This window comes from Argentina anserina, chromosome 4, assembly GCF_933775445.1.
Source record: "Argentina anserina chromosome 4, drPotAnse1.1, whole genome shotgun sequence".
NCBI lineage: Eukaryota > Viridiplantae > Streptophyta > Magnoliopsida > Rosales > Rosaceae > Argentina > Argentina anserina.
The window spans coordinates 2712516-2737226 of NC_065875.1; the positions used below are offsets into that span (position 1 = coordinate 2712516).

Here is a 24711-nt window from a genome sequence, read left to right on the forward strand (position 1 = left end):
TCAAACATGTGGTGAAGTATTGGGGAGTACCGCAAAATGTTGTCAGTGACAGAGATACCAGATTTACAGGGTCATTCTGGACAGAGCTGTTCAAGCTGCTGGGGTCAGAACTCAACATCTCTTCCAGTTATCACCCCCAAACAGATGGACAAACTGAACGATTCAACTCAATGCTGGAAGAGTACCTGAGGCACTTTGTCCAAGCAAACCAGAAGAACTGGGTGGAGTTGCTAGACGTAGCACAATTTTGTTTCAACTCGAAGAAGAGTTCAGCCACCAACAAGAGTGCCTTCGAGATAGTTAACGGCCAACAACCACTCCTACCGCACACCGTGCAGGAGGTGTACAGGGGCAACAATCCCCGTGCTTTCAACTTCACCAAAGAGTGGAAGGCCAACGCTGAGATTGCTCAAGCTTACTTAGAGAAGGCAGCAGGGAGGATGAAGAAATGGGCAGATCAAGGCCGGCAACCTAGAGCCTTCCAGGAAGGGGACATGGTGCTTGTCAAGCTTCTCCCTGAACAGCTCAGATTCCTCAGTTCCAAAGATAAGCGATTGTTCAGGAAATATGAAGGCCCACTTCCTGTCATCTCAAAAGTAGGGAAGTGTTCATACAAGATCGCCATACCACTGTGGATGAAAGTTCACCCAGTGTTCCATGTTAGCAACCTCAAGCCGCACCATCCCAACAAGGAAGACCAAGCCCGCAACAAGCCTGCTAGAGAGCCTGTGGAGATCAGATCAAGCAAGCCAAAGGAGGTCGAGGAGATTTTAGCTGAAAGAGTTGTTAGCACGTTCAAGAGTCAGGGGCGAAACCAAGCAGTTCAAGAGCGACCACGCCAGCAGTACTTGGTGAAGTGGAAGGGGTTTGGAGATGAAGAAGTAAGCTGGGAGAATGTGGAGGCACTGAAGAAGTTCAAGCAGAAGATTGAAGACTTCAAGTCCAAGGCAGTCGTCGAGAGCGCCGACAGCTTTAGTGGGGGAGGATGTTAGGGGCCGCACTTGTAAGGCCGCAAGCAACCTTGTCCAAGGTCATGAGTCATGCCTATGGCCGGTTGCTTGCGTGCTAGTGGCAGTATTGTAATTTATATTTTCTGTAATTTCCTTTTTTAAGTTGGCTCACGGTGGGAAGGTTCCATGTTTCCCCCTGCCAAGTCTAGTTTTGCAAAATATGCTATTATAGGGAGGGGTTCCTAGGCGGCGACGGTTGGCCTACGGAACTAGTATAGGTAAGCACATGTACTTGCGCCTCCCTTAACGTCTTACCATCAATAAAGAGAGGAATTATTCAATTATCTGCGCCCCGTGAGATCATTCTTGTTGCCTATTAAATTGTTCATGAGATTGCCCAACAACTATATAAACTGTGTTCTTGCTTGCCGCTAACACTATACTAATATCGTGTGCTTTCCATTGTCCCTTGCAAGGTACTCACTTGGCTTACTTGTTACTCGTTCATCGATTAGCAAGTGCCGCACGGTCCGCCTTTTACTCTACAAAAGTCGGCCCGTGACACCAAGCATTGCATGTTGTATTAGTATCGTTGCCGGAGAAGTACTTCCATGAGTTCAGATTACTATTCTGGGTTTGATTCTGAAGGCTTGCTTTCCATCTGAGAAGAGCCTTTGCTTCAGTTGAGTTACCCAAAGTACAGATAATATTGTTTGGTTTCAAACGAATAAATAAGATAATGAGAGATACAGAGCAAAGATAATCACTCAAAGTTGATGATCTCATGATCAAATATCGTGGTTTAATATGAAATATAGTTGTGCTCGAGGGCCAGCTTTATAGTCCTGCTTCAGCTAGTTTTTCTTTCTTTCGTTCTATCTAGTTTCAACCTTCTAATCTGTTTCAAAAAAACTTTCAACATCAAATAATATGATGATATGATGCAGCTTGCTGCTCCAGGGAATGGTTTTCTCCAATGCCGGGCCGACGCCTTCAACAGTCAACCCCACCATCGATCTCCCCCAACCACTATTCTATCTCTCTTGATCACTATCCAACAAAGTCAACTCTCTTTGATCGGGGAGGCCAACGATCCAGGCTCTCCATGCAAGCCTCGTCAAACCATGCATTAATATGTATATGAATTATTTATCGGATTAATTATGGCAATTTTTAATATGTAATTAGACCTTGCAACATTTAAATTAATGTATGCATTATATAGGATTATTAGAACTACGTGACTTTTCTACAGAGACAAATATTAGTCATGTATTAGGCACACTGTTCCAAAGTTTTCTCCATTTTGAATACGTGAAAGTCATTTCAACATGTTTTCTCTCATGCTTTTTTGTTAACAAAAAAAAGTCAAAATGGCATGATATACAATAAACACGATCATCGCAAACCATGAAAAAAATTTCAATCCTCTCAGAGAACTATATGACAATGTCCAGCGATTCTCCTCACTTGTTATATTTTGACACGTGAATTTATTACATCAAAATGATAATTTTACATATTTTTAGTATTTGTGAAATGACCTTTATGAGTATTAATGATTTTGAACTAGAATTTTGGGTTTAGAGTTTAAAGTTTAGAATTTAGGGTTTAGGGTTTAAAATTTATGGTATAAGATTTTAGGGTGTAGAGTTTAGGGTATAGGATTTTAGAGTTTAGAGTATTAGAGTGTGTGGTGTAGGGTTTTAGAAAGAAACTCAAAATAATATTTAATAAAATAACGTAAATATGATTTTTTTCTATTAAATCATGAGTGTTAAATAGTGATTGAAATGGAGGACCAAAAGTAATTTTCCGGGAGAATTGAAAATTTTCTCCAAATCATAGGTCACAACATAAGATACGTATTTGACTGGTTAATGCAAATCTCTTATTACAATATGCATATTCAGTCCCATCATAATTCATAAGTAGCCTTTTCAAGTCTAGTGAATATGTGCAAGTTAGACGTGTCATATGGTAGCACTTGCTCAAGATTGAAATGGATGTAAAATTTTATAGCCAAGTTAGACGTGTCATATTGCGCCACCATAACACACAATAATATATATTTTTATTTATGAACATTTTTTTAAAGAGGCTAATTGAGGCCGCTTCGGGGGACTTGAAACCCAAACCCTGAATGACAAACATACAAAGAACATCTCGAGATAATAACGATACTCTCCACCAAAAGAATGTATTTTAACAAGCACAAAATAAAGAAGAGTGCATGATTGACTACTCTATTTACTAGACAATTATGGTGACACGGTCAGAAATATTTTGCTCACGTTAAGCCATAAATTACCAATAATATATATCAATTTTACCAATATGCTGCCACTTGAAGAACCACCAGTTAGCTCAATCTCATCCAGCCACTTTTGATGTTGTGAGAGGCAAGAAACTCACCACTTAACCAGAGCAACTAAGGCACACGAGGTGTGTAGACCAAGACAAAACCCACATCGCCCTACCACAATAGGGTAACAGTTTATTACCAACATAAAGCTACCACTATTTATTTTTAAACAAACTATAAAGTCATATATTTATTTCTAAAAAAGAAAAAACATAAGCCCACAACTATTTATTAAAAAAACTATAAAAGTAATATACTTATCTAATAGAAAAACTAATTGATGTATTATATTTACTAACGGTGTAATAGTCTAATAGTCTGATTATCATTTTGAGTAACAAAAATTTGTAAGTACCAGAAAATATCATACCATAATTTAGGTCTTAAAATGGTATCTTTTACCAAAATTCCAAGCGATTTCACTCTTATCATAATTATCATTTTTTTTCATCATATCACTAATGGATTACCCCCATTATATAAATCGCATTTTTAACTGCATCAACTATGTACAGCCTCATATAATTTTATGGTCAAAGTAACAGCTGCTACTCTGAGAAGCAACACTATCAAAGGAGAGCTTCTTTAAACCCGGACAAAGAGATTGGTGCTCTGTTTTGATCGATCTTCTCTGATTCTTTTTCTATCTCCACTCAAATCCAAATCAACATGATTGATTAGCCGAGGTAGAGATCATCCACACCTAGTTGATTGTTTTGAGGTAGCAAGCTCGAGGGGATTTGGAAGCAAGCTTGAAGGGATATTGGTAGCAAGCTTGAGGGGATTTGGAAGCAAGCTCGAGGGGATATTGGTAGAAAGCTCGAGGGGATTTGGAAGCAAGCTCGAGGGGATGTTGGTAGCAAGCTTGAGGGGATTTGGAAGCAAGCTCGAGGGGATATTGGTAGCAAGCTCGAGGGGATTTGGAAGCAAGCTTGACGGGATATTGGCAGCAAGCTCGAGGGGATGTGAGAGCAAACTCGTGGGGATTTGGAATATAGCATTCCTCTCAACCGCTCACCGCTCTTCCTTTCATTCCGATTCAGGGGTGGCTCGTCTCTTTTCACCTTCTCCGCCCTTCCATCTAGAAGTGGCCGAGGTCAAATTTCTTCGATGACGCAAAGAAAATGTTCTAAAAATAGCGGTGATGTAGTATCTAATATTGAGGCTTTGAGGTTGGAAGATCCTGATTCATCTATTCATCCCTCCTTGGTACGTTCCTCTGAAGCTTCTTAGTTGATCGATTGAGTAAAACGATGGTGGAGGAGCTCGAATTCACTGATAACGACTGTTTTTACTCCCCTAAAAAACATGGGCAAAATGTGTGCTTTTCTGAGAAGGTTCATAACTATGACTGGAGGTGTGCCGTGATAGTAAAGCTGATGAGTAAGCCTAATTCGACCAATACCTTTGATTTAATACTTAAGGGCTTAAGAAGGAAGTGGCAGGTTAAAGGGGGTTGGAAGCTAATTGATCTTCCAAATGATTTCTTCATTGTGAAGTTTAATTTAGAAGAGGATATGAATTATGTTTTATGCAATGGTCCTTGGATTTTGGATGGGCATACTCTTACTGTTAGAATATGGTCTTCTGATTTCAACCCTACTGAGGTGATTGGAAAAATGGCCTTGTGGGTTAGGATTTGTGATGTATTTGTAAAATTCTTCAGAGATTTCACTGTGGCCAAATTTGGTAAAATTATTGGGGATGTTGTCAGAGTGAATCGTATTATAATAAGTTAAGTTAAGGGAGATTTGCCCGTGTATGTGTGGGAGTTGATGTGAATAAGCCTTTAAAATCTTTTGTCGAAGTTGAATCTGTCACTTATGGTGTTGTTTATGAAGGCATTTCTCTTATATACTTTGAATGTGGTTGCTATGGGCATGCTAAGGATAAATGTCCATATGTTATTGTGGAACATGTTGTAAACCGTTATGGTGGTGATACTTCTGATGTTGTTATGGAAAACGCTGGAAGATATGGGGTCATGGATGCTTATGAGTTACATGAATAAAAGAAAGGGAAATGATTCTGGTTCTGCGAAAAAGAATAACTCCAAGGGTTCGAGGTTTATAGTTCTCCAAACTTATAGTGAGGAAAAGAATGGTGACAATGTTGAGCCTTGGAGCAGTCCTGCAAAATCTTCAACCCCTCCTATTGTTAAGCTCTGGACTAGTTTACAGGAAAAGAAGAATAAATTACATGAGACTATGCCTTCAAGATCTAACCCTTTTGCTCATACTACTTCTAAAGCCGTCTCTAAAACGTTTCTAGTAGCAATAAAATTTGTCCTGGCTCAAAAACCTCTACTCGACCACCCCTTAAGTCTCAGAAAAGAATGAATGCTTCTGCAAGCTCTAGCTCTACTCATCAACCTATTGCTTTAAAGAATCTTTCCTTTGATAGTGTTGCTTATATGTGTGATGATGGCATTCCAAGGTTATTTGGGCATTGTCCTCCAAAGCCAACAAAGTCAAGTGTGGAATTGCTTGATTCAAGTCAGGTCTCTCATGTTTTTATTGAGAAAACCTTTGATGATAATAGTTATTTAGCTAATGATGAGATCCCCCCTTCCTCAGTTGAGAAGAGATGGATAATGAATAATTTTAGAAATTTATCCTACCCCACCGCCATTTTTTAATGGATAATATTATATTTTGGAATGCTACAAGAGCTGGTAGTGAGAAGTTTAGGTCTTCTATTCAAGATCTAGTTAAAATGAACAATGTGGATGTCCTCATCATCTGTGAGCCTCGAATTCAGTTTAGTGGTGCTAATAAATGTTTTATTGCTCCTGGTTTTACTAATTATGAAATAAGAAAGCTGTTGGATTCTTTGGTGATCTTTGGCTTCTTTGGAATAAGAATAAGGTTATTATTGAACATGTTGATACAAATTTTCAGTCAATTTATGTTAAAGTGCATAAGGTAGGCAATGACCCTTGGCTTCTTTCTGCAATTTATGCTAGTCCTTGCAATACCTCAAGAGGGAATTTATGGAGTTACCTAGATGGAATTTATCAGTCATTGAGATTATCTTGGTTGATTTTGGGGAACTTTAATGAGCTTCTATCTTTTAATGATAAAATTTGTGGTTCAAGGCATTATAGATTTGGGGGTATGAAATGGTTTGGTGGATATGGGATATCAAAGAGCTGACTATACTTAGTCTAATAGCAATGTAAAAGAATGTATGGATATAAGCTTTTGTTGCAGCGAGTGGAGAATTTTGTTTCCTGATGCTTGTGTTAGTCACTTGGCTAGAATGAGGTCTGATCATTGCCCTATAATGGTTAAGCTTCATCCCAGCTGTAGAAGATCAAAGAGAAATCTCCCATTTAGATTTCAAGCTATGTGAATGAATCATGAAACTTATTCTGAGATGATTTCGAAGGCTTGGGCCTCTCAATTGGGCAATTTGCAAGATAAAACCAAAAGTTTGGCTAACTCTTTGCTGGACTGGAAAAAAATTGTGTTTGGTAACATCTTTAAACAAAAAAAAATTATGACTGCTAGAATTTGTGGTATCCAGCGTTGCTTGGGCAAAGGTTACAATAGCTTTCTCGTGGACTTGGAAAAAGAATTGATTTCAAAATATGAAGTAATCAGGGATACTGAAGCTATGTTTTGGAGGCAAAAGTCAAGGGATAAATGGTTTAACGAAAGTGATAGAAACACTAAGTTATTCCATCTCACTACAGTGGTTAAGCGAAGGAGGAATAAGATTGATGCTCTCTTTAATGAAAATGGTGATTGGATTGAGGATAGTGTTGGTATGCAGGTTGTGGCTAAGAATTTCTTTGAGAAATTATTTAATGTTGATCCTTATCAAGATATAAGGGTTATTATTCCTTCTTCATTTCTTGATGTTTCTAATGATGATATGGTGAGAATGAATAAGGTTATATCTAACCAAGATGCTCATGATGCTCTCTTCAAAATTGGCAGATGGAATAATACCAGCAAAGACTTGGATAAGTTGAATATAGATTTTCTTTGGGGTGATACGACTAGTCACATGAAAATTCATCTTACAAATTGGGACATGGTTTGTCGGCCTAAGCATTCTGGTGGTTTAGGCATTAAGAAATCTGTTGAGATGAATATGACAATGTTTGCTAAGGCCAGTTGGAGAGTTTTTTCAAAATGATGGAGGTTTATGGTATAAAATCTATCAGAGGAAGTACTTAAAATCTAGCTCTTTGTTGTAGGAAAATTATTTTTTAAAAAAACCTTCTAAGTGCTCTAGCACCTAGAATAGTGTGGTCTCTGGTGCTGAGCTGCTTAGAAAGGAGCTTAAATTGAGAATTGGTAATGGATGCACTGCTATTTTCTGGATGGATAATTGGTCTCCTTGTGGTGTTCTTAAGAGATTTTCTTTACAAGATATTTCTATTGATCTTGGTGCTAAAGTGAAGGATTTTTGGACAAAGGGTTGTTGGAATGAAAAGATGTTGCTAAGTTACTTGCCTTCTGATGTGGTTGGTTTTATTACCACCATTTCTATTACTATTAATGATGCCCCTGATAAAGTCATTTGGGGTGATACTTCTTTTAGGAATTTCTCAGTAAAATATGCTTATCAACTTATATGTGATGAACATCAATTTCAAAATTATTCTTGGGAAAATTTCTAGTATATGCATATTCCTCCCAAACTAAAATTTTTTGTGTGGATCTTTGTGTCAAGCAAGCTCTTAACTAATGTTTAGAGATGTCATAGAAGGCTCACTACCATTTCTTCATGTAAGCACTGCAATTGAGTTCCTGAAACTATGCTGCACTATTTCAAGACTGCCCTAAAGCTCAGGTGATCTGGAATTCCTTTAATATTCCTTCTAACATGTTGAATGCCTTTGTGCTTGATTGGAATGGCTGGCTTTTTGCTAGTATGCTTGAGGACATGTACCATATGCATAATATGAATCGGAATGTCTTTGTTGTGTACTGTTGTTGGTTTATTTGGAAATGGAGGTGTAAAAACATTTTTGATAATGATTTTCACTACCATTTCTGACCTGCTGAGATTATTACAAGCTATGCTGATGAGTGGAATAGAACTATGTCAAAGCCTTTTATCTATACTTCTAGAAATGTAGAAGTTCTTTCCACCATTGTTCTTGCCACCATTGTTCTTAATTGCAGAGCTTTAATGAGGCAATTTGACACCATATCCATACATCATGTGCACATGGAAAGAAACAAGGTTGCTGACATTTTTGCAAGTACTTTTCAAGCAAGAGACATTTGCATTATGCATGAGCCCCATAGCCTTGTTGTTGAAGCTATCATTGATGATATTTTAGGAGTTAGAACTTTAAGACCAACTATGCTACCTAATTTCTATTATTATTTTCTTTATTAGGCATTTGGTCTCGTTTGTACCAAAAAGAACCTATGTACAACTTTTTGCAGTTTTGCTTTCCAAAGTGAGAGATTATATATTCTAAAAAAAAAAAAAAAAGGAGTGAGTGATTATACAAGTCGGAAACACATGACACACCTTAACAAAAGAAACAAGAAACAAAGGAAAAGAAAAAAAAAATCAGAAAATAAGAGCTAATAGAAATAGTCCAAATAAAGCAAAAAAAAAAAAAAAGAGTGAAGAGAAAGAAACCAAAGTAGAAATTGTCTCTCCCTAAAACCTCTACAAAACCCTCACTCTTTCCACGTTAAGCAAAGCCCTGAGACCCGAAATGACCCTCAATCGTCTCCTCCGTCTTCCAAAGCCGCCACCGCCGCCACCGTTTCACTCCCTCTATAACGGTAACACACCCACTTGTTCTTCTTCTCCAAAAATGATAAAGCTTTAATCTTTATTTGATTCTGGATAACTCTCAGGAATACCCAAATCAACAAGATGGAGCTCTTCTTCCGCAATCACCGGTGCCCAGAAGCCACCCAACTCGGAGGATCAAGGAGCTCCGGCCACCGTGGAGGAGTCGGATAACAAGTTAGCTCCTTTTGATGTTACTCTCATTATATGAATTTTACTGTTTAGGCTAAGTGACCCACAATTTAATGAACCATAAAATTAATTAAAGATTGTTCTTTTGCGTTAATGGTGTGTTATGGAAGTGTTAGTGATGTGTTTTCGATACTGGGTATATGTTGAACAGACATTAGGAAATTGGAATGGAAGGACTAGGAAATTGTAATGAGTAGTCAGAGGTGGCAGCAGTGAGTTTGCAAAGAGAAATTTAGGACTTAAGTTGCATCATATTCGAAGCGTTTTATAGGGTTATGCTTTAATTTGCGCGATTGTTCTGTTTATTTTTGGGGAGGATTAACTGTGTTTCTGTTCTTATATAATGGGGAAGATTTTAGTCTAGGCAGTGGTTATGGAGAGTCATTGTATCATCCTGCTGAAGCCTAAAGCATTCTCATATTCAATATTTTATAGATGTGTGGGGAGGCATTCAGGGTCCTTTCTTGATTCAATCAACTCGTGGCGTACTCTGAAAGGCTTTCTTACTAATATAAGTGCAAAGATTGGAGCTCCCGAATCTCAGAAGCAGGCCACTGTCAAGATGATTGCTTCTGCAGATAATGAGACAGCTTCTGAGGTTATTAAGACAAAGGATAGTCCACAAGATGCTGAAATTGGCCAGCTGAATGATAGTGTTCCAATGCCAAAAGTCATAACAGACTCTCAGAGCTGCAAGCAGAATTTTCCAACAGGTTTAAGATCCGACGTAGTTGGAGAGAACTCTTTATCTGGTCAGGTTGCGCCTAATGGTAAAAGGGTACATGGACATCGTAAAGATGTTGAACATGATAGTAAAGTTTCTCTCCAATTCCTGGAATCCCTAATCAATTCTCACAGCAATGAGAAATGGGTTACAGAAGCTGGTGCTTCTAATATAATACGTAAAAAATCTTACAAGAATATAGGTCAATCAGGAGACAAGACTGAGTCACACAAGCAACTTGAGCTTCTGTCTGCCTTTACACATAAGCTATCAGGTGAAGCTTCTAGGATACCGCAAGAGGATATTGGAAATGCATATACTGTAATTGCAAATGGAAACCCTCAACCTGGCAAAAGAACGATATTCTATCAATCACCTATTCCAGGTTCTGATGAGGGTAAGATGCCTTCATCGTCTAGTGGTCCCCAGCAAGTGCAGGGGTCAACTGACATGAGTGACATGTTTAGGAAGACAAAGAATGGTAAAAAAGCTAATGTTATTACCAGTAAAAAGAGCGGTACTGTGGCGAATGGAGTTTTGGATCGTTCAAATAAAAGAAATAATGAAACAGGTCAAGCAAATACAGGACATGAATATGGCATCAATAACTTGATGGGGTGCATTGTGGACATCGGTATGCTTCAAAATCATACAACTCCCAACAATACCAGCTTTGTGAAAGAGGTACGTTCTGTTAAAAAGGTTCGAAGCCACACCAATGTGCAAGAGAATGATGCTAAACGAAAAGAAAGGTCGCTGAGAGTTCATGCTATAGGAAAGGAAAGTGTTATGGATGACTTATATGAGGTCCTAGATGCTTCCTGCCAAAAAGAAGAATCTACAGAAAGCAAGGTGTTGGTTAGATTTTTGCCCAAATTTGTACAGGAGAGTGCTATTTCTAAGGCCTTTGATGAATGTGGATGTATCACGAAGATACAACTACTTCCGTTAATTGAAGGAAGCATTTTCAGAGATGCGTATGTGCATTTTGAGGTAGTTTAATCATCATTGTGTAAAGGCCTAGTCCTATTTTAATATTCTACTTTTTCCAATTATGGCACTTCCTTTAACAAGTTCATGAGTCCCCATTCCAGTTTAAATGGATACTTACCAATACTCTGGCATTCAAGAACTCAGGCCATATACATGTACTAGGTGTAATTGCATTATTGCACAGAAAATGCAGTTTTTGCCACTTCAAGGTTTTCTAAACCATCATTTGGTTTTAAATAAAGACATCAGTGATTTTAATGGTAATTAATGATTTTATTGCAGACTAAGGAAGGATTGCATAAAGCTCTCAGGAAAAACGGAGTTGCTATAGAGGGTATTGTTGTCGCTGTGGAAGCAACTTCTTTAGAAAATGTGCCTAATACGATTCCCATTCCTAGTCTGATTGGTGATCCTGAAGTTCCTCTCGTGTTAGTAAAAAATCCCACACACACAGTGATGATCAAACAGTTGAGCCATGATATAAGCTCACATCAGCTGAAAGAAGCTCTTTCCTTCTGCGGGAGTAGCATATCCAGCATTTTCTTGGGTTCATCAAGCACTGTTGTTTATGTGGAGTTTGAGGTGAGACTATCTTTCCTTGGCCCAGGTGGATAGAATCATTAGGCATCATTTATTCAAAAAAAAAAACACATAAAAATAAGAGCTTTTTGTGGGTTGATCGGTGAAGTCTATAAGTGCTATGCGCATCTGTATCCTGTCCCTGAATGCACTTCTCTAACCGTGATTTCTGATATGTGGGCGGACCCTATTACAGACAGAAGATGCCAAAGAGAGAGCTATTGCAGCATATGCCATAAATGTTCAAGGAAAGCAGCTATTGATCTTCAGAATTGATGTGCCAAGAACAACAGTAATAAGGATAACAAGTGTTGATGATACACTATTTTCTACTAAAATGTTGGTCAGCAAAATCCTGTCAATTTGTGGTTCTTATGGGGAGGTGGGCAGAAGCAAGTTGAGAAGCATGGGTGTTCTGGATGTGTATTTCAAGCTTGCTGAATGGCCAAATATGTTGAGTATTCTCAACAGGTAGTAACCTACATAGTTTAAAGACGTTATTTGTGCCATCCGGACTATGACTAATTATGCTGTATGTGTAGGTTGAATGGAACGGCAGTTTATGGCCAACGATTGATTGCTCAACCTGCACCTATTTTTCCTCCGGCGATCCTTCATGTTCTTTGGAGTAAGCCAGATGAAAGAATATATGTCAAATCTGTTCTGCGCAGATTGTTGCAGAACAATGAACTACCTGTTGATCTCAGTGATCTTGCTACAAAATACCATGGTGATAAATATCTTGTATGACTTTCCTTTCATTTTTCACCCTCTGCAGCCCCAATTGATAGTTAAATTCAGTAGAGTAGCTAACTCTGAAGCCGTAGATTGTGTCCTATTTTATGCTTTCCGTAACAAAGAACAGTGCATCAGAGTCCCAGATACTAAGCAATACAGTTATCTTTTCCTTAAGTCCATACAGTTTGGGATTTTTGGGATGAAACTAGTCCATGCTCTCTTCGCTTCTCATTCTCTTTACTTTTAACCTAGTATAATCAACTATAATATCAGACTATCAGCATTACGTTTGGTTAGGTATTTTTTTAAAATGTGTTAGATTTTTCCAAAATGTAAATTAAAACTGCTGTTGTAGTCATTCGAGTTTTTCTTAGGGGATTTTGCTCGTGTTTGTGTTGTACCAGCAACACGAGTTCTCATCTTTGCAACATTTGCTGGTGTGAATGTGTCTAAGATTGAGTCAGCTGCTACAGCCGTGCTGCCCTAGTTTTACTCGAGCGATCTACACCCCGAGACTCGGTGTGCGGTTTCTGCGTGTGAGAGGCGGTGTATTGTCACTGCAAGTATTCCAAGGATCATGGCGGAGCCATTTCTTAAGAGTTTCCTTGGATTTGATACGGTTTTGGGGACTGAAATAGCTAACTTGTAATGGTATAGCCACTGGCTTTGTTCGCTCACCTGGACTACTTATAGGGCAGCACAAAGTAGATACTCTTCACAAGGCTCTCGGAGCGAAAACCCGGCCAGATATTGGAATCGGCAATAGGCACTCTGATATTGCTTTGATAGCTATGTGCAAGGTCAGCATCATATGTATGCAATTTTAGTGCTACATAATAGTTCCGAGTTAATTTTCGTTGCGTACAAATTTCAGAACTGATCTATTTGTCATAAGAAGCTCACTTCATTTGTAACCTTCAATGCAGGAGGGCTATATAGTGCCAGCCAAACCGACACCAGAAGCTGTAAGAAGGGAGGAGCTCCCAAAGCCTATCACCTTCCATGATGGTCGCCTAGTCCAAAAGCCAACACCTCTCTTAGCGCTGATTATCATTCTTTGGTTCCCCGTAGGCTTCGTCCTCACTTGCTTGCGAATTGGTATCGTGCAGGTCCTTCTCGGCACTTGGTGTGCACGTCACTGTGAAGGGCACCCCACCTGCATTGGCTGAACTCTCCAATACTGGTTCTAAGAACTCTGGTCGGCTTTTCGACCAAAAAAAAAAGAACCCTGGTCGGCTCTTTATCATGAACCAAAGAACCGTTCTTGATCCATTTTTCCTGTATCTTGCCCTAGGCTGCCCAATAACCGCTCCCATGTACTCAAGCTCCCGACTCATGGAGTTCATTTCACCCTTCAAGACTGTCCGATAAGTCGCGACCGAAAGCAGGATACAGCTATGATCAAGAAGGTTCTGGAAGAAGGCGATGACATAGCCATCTGCCCGGAGGGAACCATACGTTTTGCGGTTTCCGGCACTGTTTGCTGAAACAAGTGACCAACTTGTCCCCGTAGCCATTGTTGACTGCCAGAGCATGTTTCATGGAACCACTCGGATGGAAAGCAATGGACCCATTTTTCTCCAGCATGAACCCCATCTCATCCTATGAAGTCACATTCTTGAAGAAATTGGCTCCAGACCAAACATGCAATGCCACTTCTGGAAAGGATAGCTTTGAAGTAGCAAATTACGTACAAAGGCTGCTACACTTTCCTACAAGCGCACAAGTTTTAAAAGGAAAGACAAATACAGGGCTTTTGCTGGCAGTGATGGGAATGTGATTTGATGTTCAATTTCTTTCATCTAATATTATAAACAGTTATTCATCACTATAACAAGGACGCCATTCAATGAGAGAATATACCAATGTCATTAGACTTACAGTAGAGAAAACATAATAGCTTGTGTTAGATTTCTTCATGAATCACCAATGTCCAATTGGACATGGTGATACACACACTTTGCTTTTGAGATACAGTAAGACAGGGAAAATGTTAGCATGCAAATTGGCAAAGTAAACTGCATAAATAGTTTTGTCTAAAATAACAACTTTCAGTAAACCGTAATCATGACCCAAAAATAACAAGGTTCGCAACTTCTCACCAGTACTGAAAAAAATTAGAATTTGATAGAAGGAAGAGATTACAAACCAAAGTTTAGAAGAAAATCCATTACAAAATTGTAAACCTAACATCAGATATTGCCTAAGCACTCTGCTTCTTCAGTTTTGCAAGCTCACTCTTGACCAGGCCAGCCCTCTGCAAATCAGAAAAGATCAATATGTTTGTGATGATTCAATAGACAAAGCCAAACAATATTAAGAGGAAACATCATACTTGAACCATCATGCATCTACGAAAAAATTAAACAAACTAACCTTGATCTTAGCCAACATAAGCTTGAAGCGATCAAAGTCATTGAGACTTGCCCTTCTCTTCTGAACAATAAGCTTTCTGCCCCATGAGCTACTTTCCCACTTCTTCTTCACATCTACAACACACAGACAACACAATATGAGCATACATATCAAAAGAGAAAAAAAACCACCATCATTATAAAAAAAATAACTGTGCCTACCAGCAGCATCCATTGCCGCAAGCAATTCCTTCTTCTTGGGGACCCTCTTGATGTCAATTTTAATGTCAGTGAGAGACAACCTCTTGAAGTTCATCTGAGACCTCACCATATCAGGGGCATCCACAAGAGCCTAACATAAAGCAGCAATGTCAAAGCCAAAATACGAGGAAACAGTAACTAATACCAAAAAAAAGACCAAACACCGGCCTAGGTTTTATTTCAAAGTCGAAATACAACACACGAATCCACAGATTAAACTTTCAATTCCTTTTACACTTTGATCCCACAAGAAATGATTAAATCCTCCAACAGTGAGGAGCCCTCAAACACATTACCAAGACTAGATATCTAACATTCTTATGAGCCTAACATCTTTCACATTGTAATTTGCGCAGCTAATCACATTGCAAAGACTTAAACTTGGGTGTTATTTCATGTTCAAAGATACACAATTCAACTACAGAAACATTAAAACACATCTACTTTGATTCATACGAGGTTCGAAAACATGAACATATAACAATTTTACAAATTAAAATTACCACACCAAGCTAATTAATTTTGGATTATAAATCATTTACATATTGGCAACAAAGCAATAATCAAATATCAACGATTTAACTCCAAAATCAACAGAACTAAAAATTAAAAACTGGTGCAAAGGAGCATACTCTGTTCTGGTCGATGACGTCGACGATGACGACGAGCTTGCCGTAGTCCTCGCCGTAGTTGACGAGGGCCACCCTTCCGATCTCCACGTACCTCTTGAAAGGCTGTGTCCGATAACAACAACGAAACGAACTCGAATCAGATCATAGAGAGAGAGAGAGAGAGACAGAGAGACAGAGAGAGAGAGGAGCTCACCATTGTTGGGGTTTGGGGTTGAGGTGTGTGAGAGTGTTTGAGGAAGAAGGAGGCGGAGGAGCAGCAAGGAGTACCAAATGGGGGAGGAGTTAGGGTTTTTGTTTTGAGGCTCTCTTTTTGTAAGGGTTCTTATTGGGCCTGGGTCGGGTTTTCTCATCCGGCGGGCTATTAATACCTTTTGTTTTAATTTTTTTACAAGCGGGACCTATGCTAAGTACGGGCAAGAAAAATGAGAATTATTTCTCACTAATTTCACGTTAGGGTTTATGCCCAGTATTTTCTATAGTTCAAACTAATTGTTATATATGTATTTTTTTTTCTTTTAAAATATTTAAATGTCTATGATAGAGTTTTTAAGTATATTATTATAATAATATGATTGTTGGTTGGTGGACATATATAATATGAAATATGTGAACTTTAGCTTGTTTGTAATAGTTGTGGTAAATAAATGATGCTTATTAATTTTATAATGAAATGATATGATTTTTTTTAAATAGAAGTTGAAATTGGAGATAAATGAAAGATGAAATTGGAGGGAAATGAAGTGACAAAAATGCCTTTTAAAATTGGTGGGAGATTAACCCACTAACGGTGTTAATTGATAGAATGAACTAAAGTTAGGTTGAAATATAAATTTGAGATATCAATGTGATAGTTTTCAAATGTGAGGTATTAAAAGTTAGAATGACCAACAATTTAGATAACGTTTGTTAAATTCTCCCGATAAGAAAATGTGTACAATACATCCTTTGTTTTCATGAGGTTCGACTTTAGATTTCAAAGTCTAAAAGAGTTACCTATAAATGTCCGGGTTTCTAGGATATCACATTTGTGTCAAATTGTAGCGAAAATGTGTCCAACATCAAAATACTGATTTACATGTCTATAAGTTTGTCTAAACTATATACGTAATTAAGTAAATCGAACTACCAGAAATTTTTAGTTTTGTAATTGTTACTAGTGAAGTCGATATAAACTATTAGCGAAAAATTTTATGCTGGGGAACTCTGTTCAAAATGACTGGTGAGGTAATAAGACTTTGTTAATTTTGTTAAGTCACCTTCTAATTTTAGTGTTTTAATTAAAAGCGAAAAGGAAAGTGAAGTTGAATTTCATCATTTTCATGACTTCAAAGAAGGCCCTACAAGTAATGAACAACATCTCTGCAAGTAATGAACATCGACGCGTGACATTTTTGCAACTTGAGGTATGAAATCCAATCTATAGAATAGATGCAAAGGCAGATAGTAGCTTCCAAAACACTAAAAAAATAGTGAATAAACTAAAACATTGCATTCTAGCTTGGTCATTACCACCCGTAAAACTTGGGAAACCTTCACACACTTGAAAACGAAAAACACAACGAACTGACCCAAAATAACACCGTAAAAACAAATTTAACCAGAACTTCTTTAACCGCGGGCTTTTAACCCTTTAACCACATTCTTCGGTTTCTATCTTTCTCAACGGCACTTTTCTCTTCTCTTCTGTTTTCTCTTGTGCTTTGAAGTTTCAAATCACACCACCTTTCTTTAAACTCCACAGAATCCAAGTCCTCCCCAACCCAATATTGCAATCTCCGAATCTCAATTGCAAGTATCCAAACCACATGTTTAGTCATTCATTTTGTTCTATCCAATCTCTATATTAATTTCTTTTGATTCATATACACAGCTTGTGAGTTTCTATACGTTCAGATCATCCAACCATATCCAACTACTTCAATGTACGATCCGATCCCTTTCTCACACTATTATATTTATAATTGAAGCATTTTGTTCATCTAAATCTTGATCTACTTGAGTACAATTGTTTCGAAGAAAAGACAGAGTGTGAAGTCAGCCGAAGGCGAAATGCTGACCAAGCCTTTCTTGGATGTCTGCAAGCACATTTTGCCTGTTATTGGTAAATTCTTAGTATGATTCTGTGGTTTCAAAGCAGTTTTTGTCTTCGATTAAGGCCATCGATGCGAGTTTATGCATTTTATTTATAAGCATAATGTGAAGTATTCATTTTCGTAGATTGTGGAGTTTTAGTTGAATTTTAGTTATTTTATGGTGGCAGAGAAGTTTGAGCTGCTATGACTCTTGTGAAATCGGATGTCAGTGGTAATATCACGGTTAGACCTTTCTGTCATTTGTGATTTGGTAATTTGTATTGGTTGGTGCTGAATTATGTGAAGTAGTGAAGGATAGTGTTTTTTCTGTGCATATTCGAAAGTAGTACTGACCTCTGAGATTTTTTCTTTGCTTGTAGAGGTTGGAAAACAAATATCTGATCAATCCTGCCGAATTCAACCTCTTGTACAGTTTGGTACGGGTTGAGGTTGAGGCCAAGACAGCAAAAGCGTCATCCAGCTGCACCAACGGTCTGTTGTGGTTGACGAGGTAAACGACTAACCCTTTGTTCTCGAAATGTTATCAATCATAATTATCTGATGCACTTGTTACTTTATTTTCAGAGCGATGGACTTTTTGTTAGAGTTGTTTCGGAACTTACTGGAACATCAAGATTGGACAATGTCACAGGCTTGCTCGGATTCCTATGCCAAGACCCTGAAACAATGGCATGGATGGCTTGCTAGTTCAAGTTTCAGTGTAATGCTCGGATGCCCCTTTACAATTTTTGATGCTATGCCTTTCTTCATACTGACCCTTTGCAAATACTGTACTTTGGCTTTTATCCTGCAAGTTTCATGCTTCTTCCTATTTGAATTCTGAACAGTCTAATATATAAACGTCGTCAATTATTTGTTTCTTTGTGTATTCGTGTTGCCTTCCCTATTTGCTATACAAATTATCGATGATGCTTGTTTCTTTCTTTCATCAAGAATTTTAGGCATGTGGAGAGTACACCGCTCATTTGAGAGCTAATGTTTTACAAAAATTGAAAGCTGTGTTTGCTCCCTTGTTAGATAAAAGTCCTCTTTCAGTAGTTTTACTGATGAGCTACACTCGAAATACTACGAGCAAATTATATTCTGGTTATTACCCCTGAGTCATCCTTACTTGTAACTGATTGATAGGTTGCCATGAAGCTTGCTCCTGACAGGAAGAAGTTCATGGATGTGATAGGAGGCAATGGTGATATCATGGCTGATATAGAGAACTTTTGCACCAACTTTTCTTCCCTGTTTCAAGAGAATCACAAGTTTTTGGTAAGATGTTTGATTTGCTGCAAAACTTAGTGACTTAGTAGTTATTTGACTGAAGGTTGTTATAAAGTGAAGGTTGCCAGATCATAAAATTTAGGTTCAAAGAGTGATTGTTGTTGAAGGCAAAGTAATACTATTAATTTAGGCCGTTAAGTTACTACATGAGATGGGTTCGGAAGCATGATGCTCCATTTTGCAGTTTTCTCCTATCTGTCGTGCTTGGTACTCTATTCTGTTGAATTTTTGAACAAATTGTAAGAGTACTGAAAAGAAGGGGTGGGGGCATCGAGTCCTTGGGCTACAAAGCCAGTTTCATAACTTATTTCTGGTTCTTTTGTTTTGAAAACTCTATAATGGTTTTCTTATGCTCACAAACATTACTCTTTTGACACACAGGCTATTGTTGGCCTGGATGATATGAAGGCTTCGTAATCTCAAAGGTTTTATGATGACTGATCAGTAGAGGCTTATCCATTTCAATACGCCTTGCCTCCAGTTCAACTTGGATCATGACCTTGTGACCTAGCCAAAACCGTCCCAACTTCAAACCTGAAAAATAATGTGCGAGTTTTCCCTACACTTCATATATCTATTTGCTTAATCTTTAATGTCAAATGTCCTACTTATGATTGGTTAATTTCCGTTTTTGTACATTTCATACTTGGAAATTACATAGCCTTTAATCATTTTGTTTTGCATGCTAAAGTCTCTTTTGCGATGACAATTGGTTTTCAAGATCACATTCTTAAGTGTACATCTCACTTCTCAGACTTAATACTATAGAAGTATAGAATGTGATGTCAACATAAAATCTGGAGATTTGCAATGGTTTCAGTTTATCAGTTCTGTTTACATGGCCATGCCAATTGCTTCTTCTTTTGCCTTTGGTTATCTTTCCTCAAGAAACATTTATGGTGTCTCACAGACTCCATTGTGTATAAGGGAACCTCTTGGGTTAGACACCAGTATGTCCCTCTACGTTTTGTGGTCAACAGTTGTAAAGAAAAATAATAATACAACCCTTAATCAATTCTTGTTATTATTAATTTTTTTTTTTGTAAAAAGAAGGCCAGTAAATTTTGCAAAAATGATCAGACTAGAGCATCATCATGGGTAAAAATCTTTTTTTTTTAATCGGAATTTTAGATCATTAAAAAGGTAAATAAGATGACAACTGCCGCACAATTGTGTACCCCAACCGTTTTTGGCGCGCAATCACTGAAAACCCACCTTCAACCCAAATTTAGCCTTGCAGTCTTGGCCATTTCTGGATCTCTCTCTCTCTCTTCTTTTGCACCCGAAAATCCGGTGAGCTACAGGTTTTGATTGAGTGGCCTCCGGGAATGAGCACTTCGTCTCCACAACCCCGGCCACCCCCCAACAAAACCTTTGCTCTCATTTCCTAAACTCATATGATTTTTCTTTGGATATTCCAAAACATCACAATTCACAACAACTGCAGATCTGCATTCCGAGTTTCTTACATCGTTTGACATGGGATGAGTCGATAATGTTTGCGCCGCTGGATTATATGGGTTGGCTATCTTGGTGTGTGTTTGACAATGGATCAGAGTTCTGGTTGATGATCATGTCATGCTGAAGATCCTGATCAACCTTTCTTTCTGAAGGTATGGATTTCCCAATTAGGGAAGACTTGCTTCGAGAAAAAGGAGTTGAATGTATATATGATATGTTGGTGTAAATAGCAACTGCATATTCTTTGGGCAAAGGAGTGTCCAATTTGTTATGCTAGTATCTTATTCTTTTCTCATTTCTTTGGTTTACATGATCAGGTTCTTTTTTGTTATAATGTGTTATCTTACTTAACTTCTTTGATTTCAAGATCAGAGGCATCATCTCGACGCTCACGCACGGGCAAATTTCCCCAGCTGAAGTAGGTTTCTCTGCATGCACTAAATCAAGCACTTGAGCCAAAATGGCCACAAAGGTGAAGGGTCTCTTGAAAGGCCTGAGGTACATTTCACAGATATTCGGTACGTCAATATCAACATGATCTTTTCAACTTCACATTGGAATAAGTACTTTTGAGTTTTCAAAGTTCATTCCAGCATTAATTCACGTTTGGTTTCTCTTCTTCATAAATAATGAGTTAATATAAAGTTATAAGCAGGGGGGTTTCATGCATTTTTAGACTTTTGGATCATTTTAGCTTACACTTCCAATTGTTGGCAGAAAAAGGATGGAAAGTTTTGCAAGGATTTTATTTCTGTTAACCTCTTCAATGCCATATTAGTAATTCCTTTAGAAAAGAGCAAAGGAATTGACCAAGTTTGAACTTTTTCAGAGGAAAAAGATCAAGAAATACAAATTGGCTTTCCCACAGATGTAAAACATGTTGCACACATTGGATGGGATGGTCCATCTGCAAATAGTACTCCCAGCTGGGTACACACCAACCCTTTTCTCTATATCATTTATGAATTCATCGAATTACACCGTAAACAATAAAATTGTTGTTTAAAATCATGCAGATGACCGAGTTCAAATCTCCTCAAGAATCCGCAGGGCAACTTGGTGTTAAGGAATTGTCAGCCAAAGGTTTGGATTTTAACTAGTTTTTCTGTAACACATAATAACATTACCTGACTAAGATCTTGGCCTGCTTGTACGCATTTTCTGTTGGCATAATCTTGAAACTATATTTGATGCATGAGCTGATGTTGTAATGTTGATCTGCTAGACAATCATAGACCCGAATAGCTCAAGCAGTAGAGTATGAGCCAACGAGGTTTATTAAGTTAAAATCTTTTGCAGATATAAATAAACGTGGACTGTCTATTGCTGCTCAAGAACTGGCGCGTCTGAACGACATTCCTAAGTCTACAAGTTCCCCATCCAAGAAGGATGGAAAATCTAAAAAGAGTTCTAGGCGCAATCGTTCAACGGAAGCCAGTGGAATGGAGTCTCCAGCTCGAGAAGGTAGTAGCCGGCATTCAAGAAGAAGCCGCAACTCTACCAATAGTCTTGGCTCTGAGTCCCCCTCACATGACTTGCCTGGGATCCCAAAACTCCGGAAAAAAAAGGGTTCCACTGATGGAGGATCCGCAAAATCATCAAGAAGGCCACGGTCTAAAGGTCAGAATTCATTACCTGACATGTCACTTGAAGGTTCTGAGAATGGTAGTCCAATGCACCCGGCTTTTGCAGGGAAGAGTTCAGAGATAATCCCAGCAGGGATTCATATCTAACCAAATGAAGAAATGGATGTCTTAACATCACATCCCTCTTAACTGATGAAGGTCTGACTTGAGTTGTACTAGTTTTCTTCATTCTGTTGTTTTTTTATTTTCCTTGTCACACTGATAGCTTTGATTTGCAAAGCTCCAAGTGAGATTTGATTAATTGTTTTCAAATTTGTGCATTAGAAAAGAAAAATTATGAGTTGCAATTGTAATCTACAACACCCTTGTTTTGGATAACTTTGTCACTCACTCGAACTGTGTTTGTTATAACATCAGTTAACAAGCCAAAACCTGTACCAATCTTACATATGTGGTTCTTCTTTCGGTCCGTTCCAACATCAATCAAATTTCGAAATAAAGGAACTTAAATTACAAATGTTAATTTTTATTTTTTTTGTTTTGCACACAGATTTGGTTCTATACACAACTATACATCCAGTGTTTATCAAACTCAAAAATGACCAGGATTCCATCTCATAATTAACTGTGGTGGAATTTGTTTCACCAAGCCATAACCATGTGGATAGTGGACTGTTTCTGAATGTTGTAACTTGAAATAGAGCACTTATCTTCAAGGCGTTTTCCAGCAAATACAATACTCTGATGAATAACAGGCACTCTAATCTTACAGAATATCTTTTCCTTTACCTCTCTTACTGTATTAGATCGTGTCACATCAAGTGTAATGATTTTTCCACTCCATGTCTTGACAAATATCTGAATCCAAGAAGGCTTCACCTCTAGAGTGGAATTGTCTTCAATGTTGTAGAAAGCCAAGGTCTTGAAATCCAGAAGCTCATTTCCTTCATAAACCATACTACAATCAACAACAGAACACCCTATATAGCTCTCAACAATCTGCTTGACATCTCGTACGGTGTACAAGACCTTAACTTCAAATTCCACAACCTTCCCAATTGGTGTTTTCACAAAAATTGACACCACATCTCTTGGATTGAAAATCATATGAAGGGTTGATTCTGTAAGAATGTTAAGTGAGGATAAATTCCTGTAATCTTGAAGAAGTTTCCCACCATAAACCAAACTGTACTCATTTGATTGGATTCCCTCCTTCAAATAAATCATGGATTTGATGTCATTGATGATATGGTACTCTTTTGCTTCTAGTACACTGGTTCTCTGGTTTGACGGGATTTTGACATATATTCTCATTCTGACTGAATTCTGGTGAAGTTTTTGGCAAGTTGGTTCCTTCTGAATGACTTGATCGACTGGTGTATCGTCATTTTCAATCCCATTATGGTGAAAACTATCCATAAGAGGCTCCCGGAACTTTCTTGAATTGCTTCTGCTGTTGTGTAATAGAATGGCTTTCAATTTTTCAACTGTGACAAATTTGTTGAACTTCAGAGATACTTTCTTCAAGATCTTCCATACTGAATTTCTCTGCCATAAACAACAACACAAAATCCCTCTACATGATAAGTACACGAAGTCATGTTACATCAAGAACAAGTTCAAAAATAAATTAACTGTACGTTAGAAACCAGTAAATTATCATGGAATGAGTTCGAGTAGATCATGAAATGACTGTTTTTCAAAGCTAATAGTCAACAGAAACCAACCTGCTCTTGAGATGAACCAGAGAAAGTTGAAGGGAGTATTCTGTATCTTCTCTTTGAGGGTCTACGGTGTATCAGTGTTTCCATTAAAAAATTTCAAGACCTTAGTGATGGCTCAGATTGCCAGGTCTTAGCAAAGATATGTTTCTTATGAAACTCAAAAGATCAAAACTGTATAAGACTCTCCTGAGAGGACCAATTTATGTTACAGAAAACTTCAACATGAAGAACACAACAACCATGAGAGGAAGAAAAAATTATACAAACTAAGAGTCTGAGATAATTACAATTTCTTGTTGCTGCGACTTCCATTATGTTATTATGTCTTTGTTGTCTATGTTGTCTTTGTTGACTTTGCTACTACAGTACTACTCATGCCATAGGTTTCGTTGGAAGAATTAAATGTTAGTTAGCGACTCGGTTGGACGAATTAAATGTTAGTTAGCGACTCACTCTTGATTCTTTAGTTTATTGTACAATTTCAGTTGAGATTCTTATAAAATTAGGTGGACATAAGAAATTGAAGTCTAATATAGAATTGTTCATAACTTCATATACATTTTCTAAGATGTGTATATTTTTTTTTTGAAAACTTAATAGCTGAGTCTTATCCCTTGAATGATTGGTCATGTTATGTCATGAGGTTCAATTGAAAAAGAGAGGAAGCAAGAATCAAGAGAATAATCATTACATTTGAAAACTGCAGAGTTTAGAATATTTTTTTTTTGGTGTTTAGGCTTTAAAAAGGATAAAATCGCAATAAATCATGAAATGAATAAGCACATCAATCATAAAAATAAATAGTTAATATTTGGTCGAGTGGCATTGAGTGAATCAGTGATTCTATATAAGTGGTCAAGTGGAAGGTCGTGCCCTGAGTCTTTACATATGTGTACTATAGCAGACAATCCAACTCTTAAAGTCCCTTTACTCCTTACTGAATAAGATTTAGATTTTTTTCTGGCATATTATTTTTATAAGTCATAGAATATGTTTATTTTTATTTTTATTTTCT

At 37.8% G+C, this 24711-nt stretch overlaps 5 protein-coding genes and 2 pseudogenes across 5 annotated transcripts in view; 4 read left to right on the forward strand and 3 right to left on the reverse strand.

Moving 5' to 3' along the window:
- The window catches only part of LOC126789913 (casein kinase 1-like protein 10), a 308889-nt gene that overhangs the window by 48536 nt on the left and 235642 nt on the right, over positions 1–24711 (reverse strand). The gene's annotated exons all lie outside the window — the stretch shown is intronic.
- LOC126789911 (uncharacterized) lies at positions 8940–12500 on the forward strand. The gene is made up of 6 exons (XM_050515989.1): positions 8940–9077; positions 9153–9264; positions 9715–10996; positions 11279–11578; positions 11772–12046; positions 12118–12500. The coding sequence occupies exons 1-6, from the start codon at positions 9008–9010 to the stop codon at positions 12323–12325; spliced, it is 2247 nt and encodes a 748-aa protein (XP_050371946.1). The 5' UTR covers positions 8940–9007; the 3' UTR covers positions 12326–12500.
- On the forward strand, positions 12624–14098 carry LOC126791008 (glycerol-3-phosphate acyltransferase RAM2-like; annotated as a pseudogene).
- Positions 14319–15878, reverse strand: LOC126789929 (60S ribosomal protein L14-2-like). Its single transcript, XM_050516011.1, has 5 exons — positions 15754–15878; positions 15561–15662; positions 14890–15019; positions 14690–14802; positions 14319–14570 (listed from the first exon to the last, which is right to left on the reverse strand). Exons 1-5 carry the CDS (start codon positions 15754–15756, stop codon positions 14517–14519), a joined length of 402 nt encoding a protein of 133 aa, XP_050371968.1. The 5' UTR covers positions 15757–15878; the 3' UTR covers positions 14319–14516.
- Positions 16773–19456, forward strand: LOC126791009 (glycolipid transfer protein 1-like; annotated as a pseudogene).
- Positions 20771–22140, forward strand: LOC126789923 (CRIB domain-containing protein RIC6). The gene is made up of 4 exons (XM_050516005.1): positions 20771–20904; positions 21216–21316; positions 21403–21469; positions 21686–22140. The coding sequence occupies exons 1-4, from the start codon at positions 20847–20849 to the stop codon at positions 22117–22119; spliced, it is 660 nt and encodes a 219-aa protein (XP_050371962.1). The 5' UTR covers positions 20771–20846; the 3' UTR covers positions 22120–22140.
- LOC126789918 (polyubiquitin-like) lies at positions 22520–23783 on the reverse strand. Its single transcript, XM_050515999.1, has 2 exons — positions 23700–23783; positions 22520–23520 (listed from the first exon to the last, which is right to left on the reverse strand). The coding sequence occupies exons 1-2, from the start codon at positions 23781–23783 to the stop codon at positions 22615–22617; spliced, it is 990 nt and encodes a 329-aa protein (XP_050371956.1). The 3' UTR covers positions 22520–22614.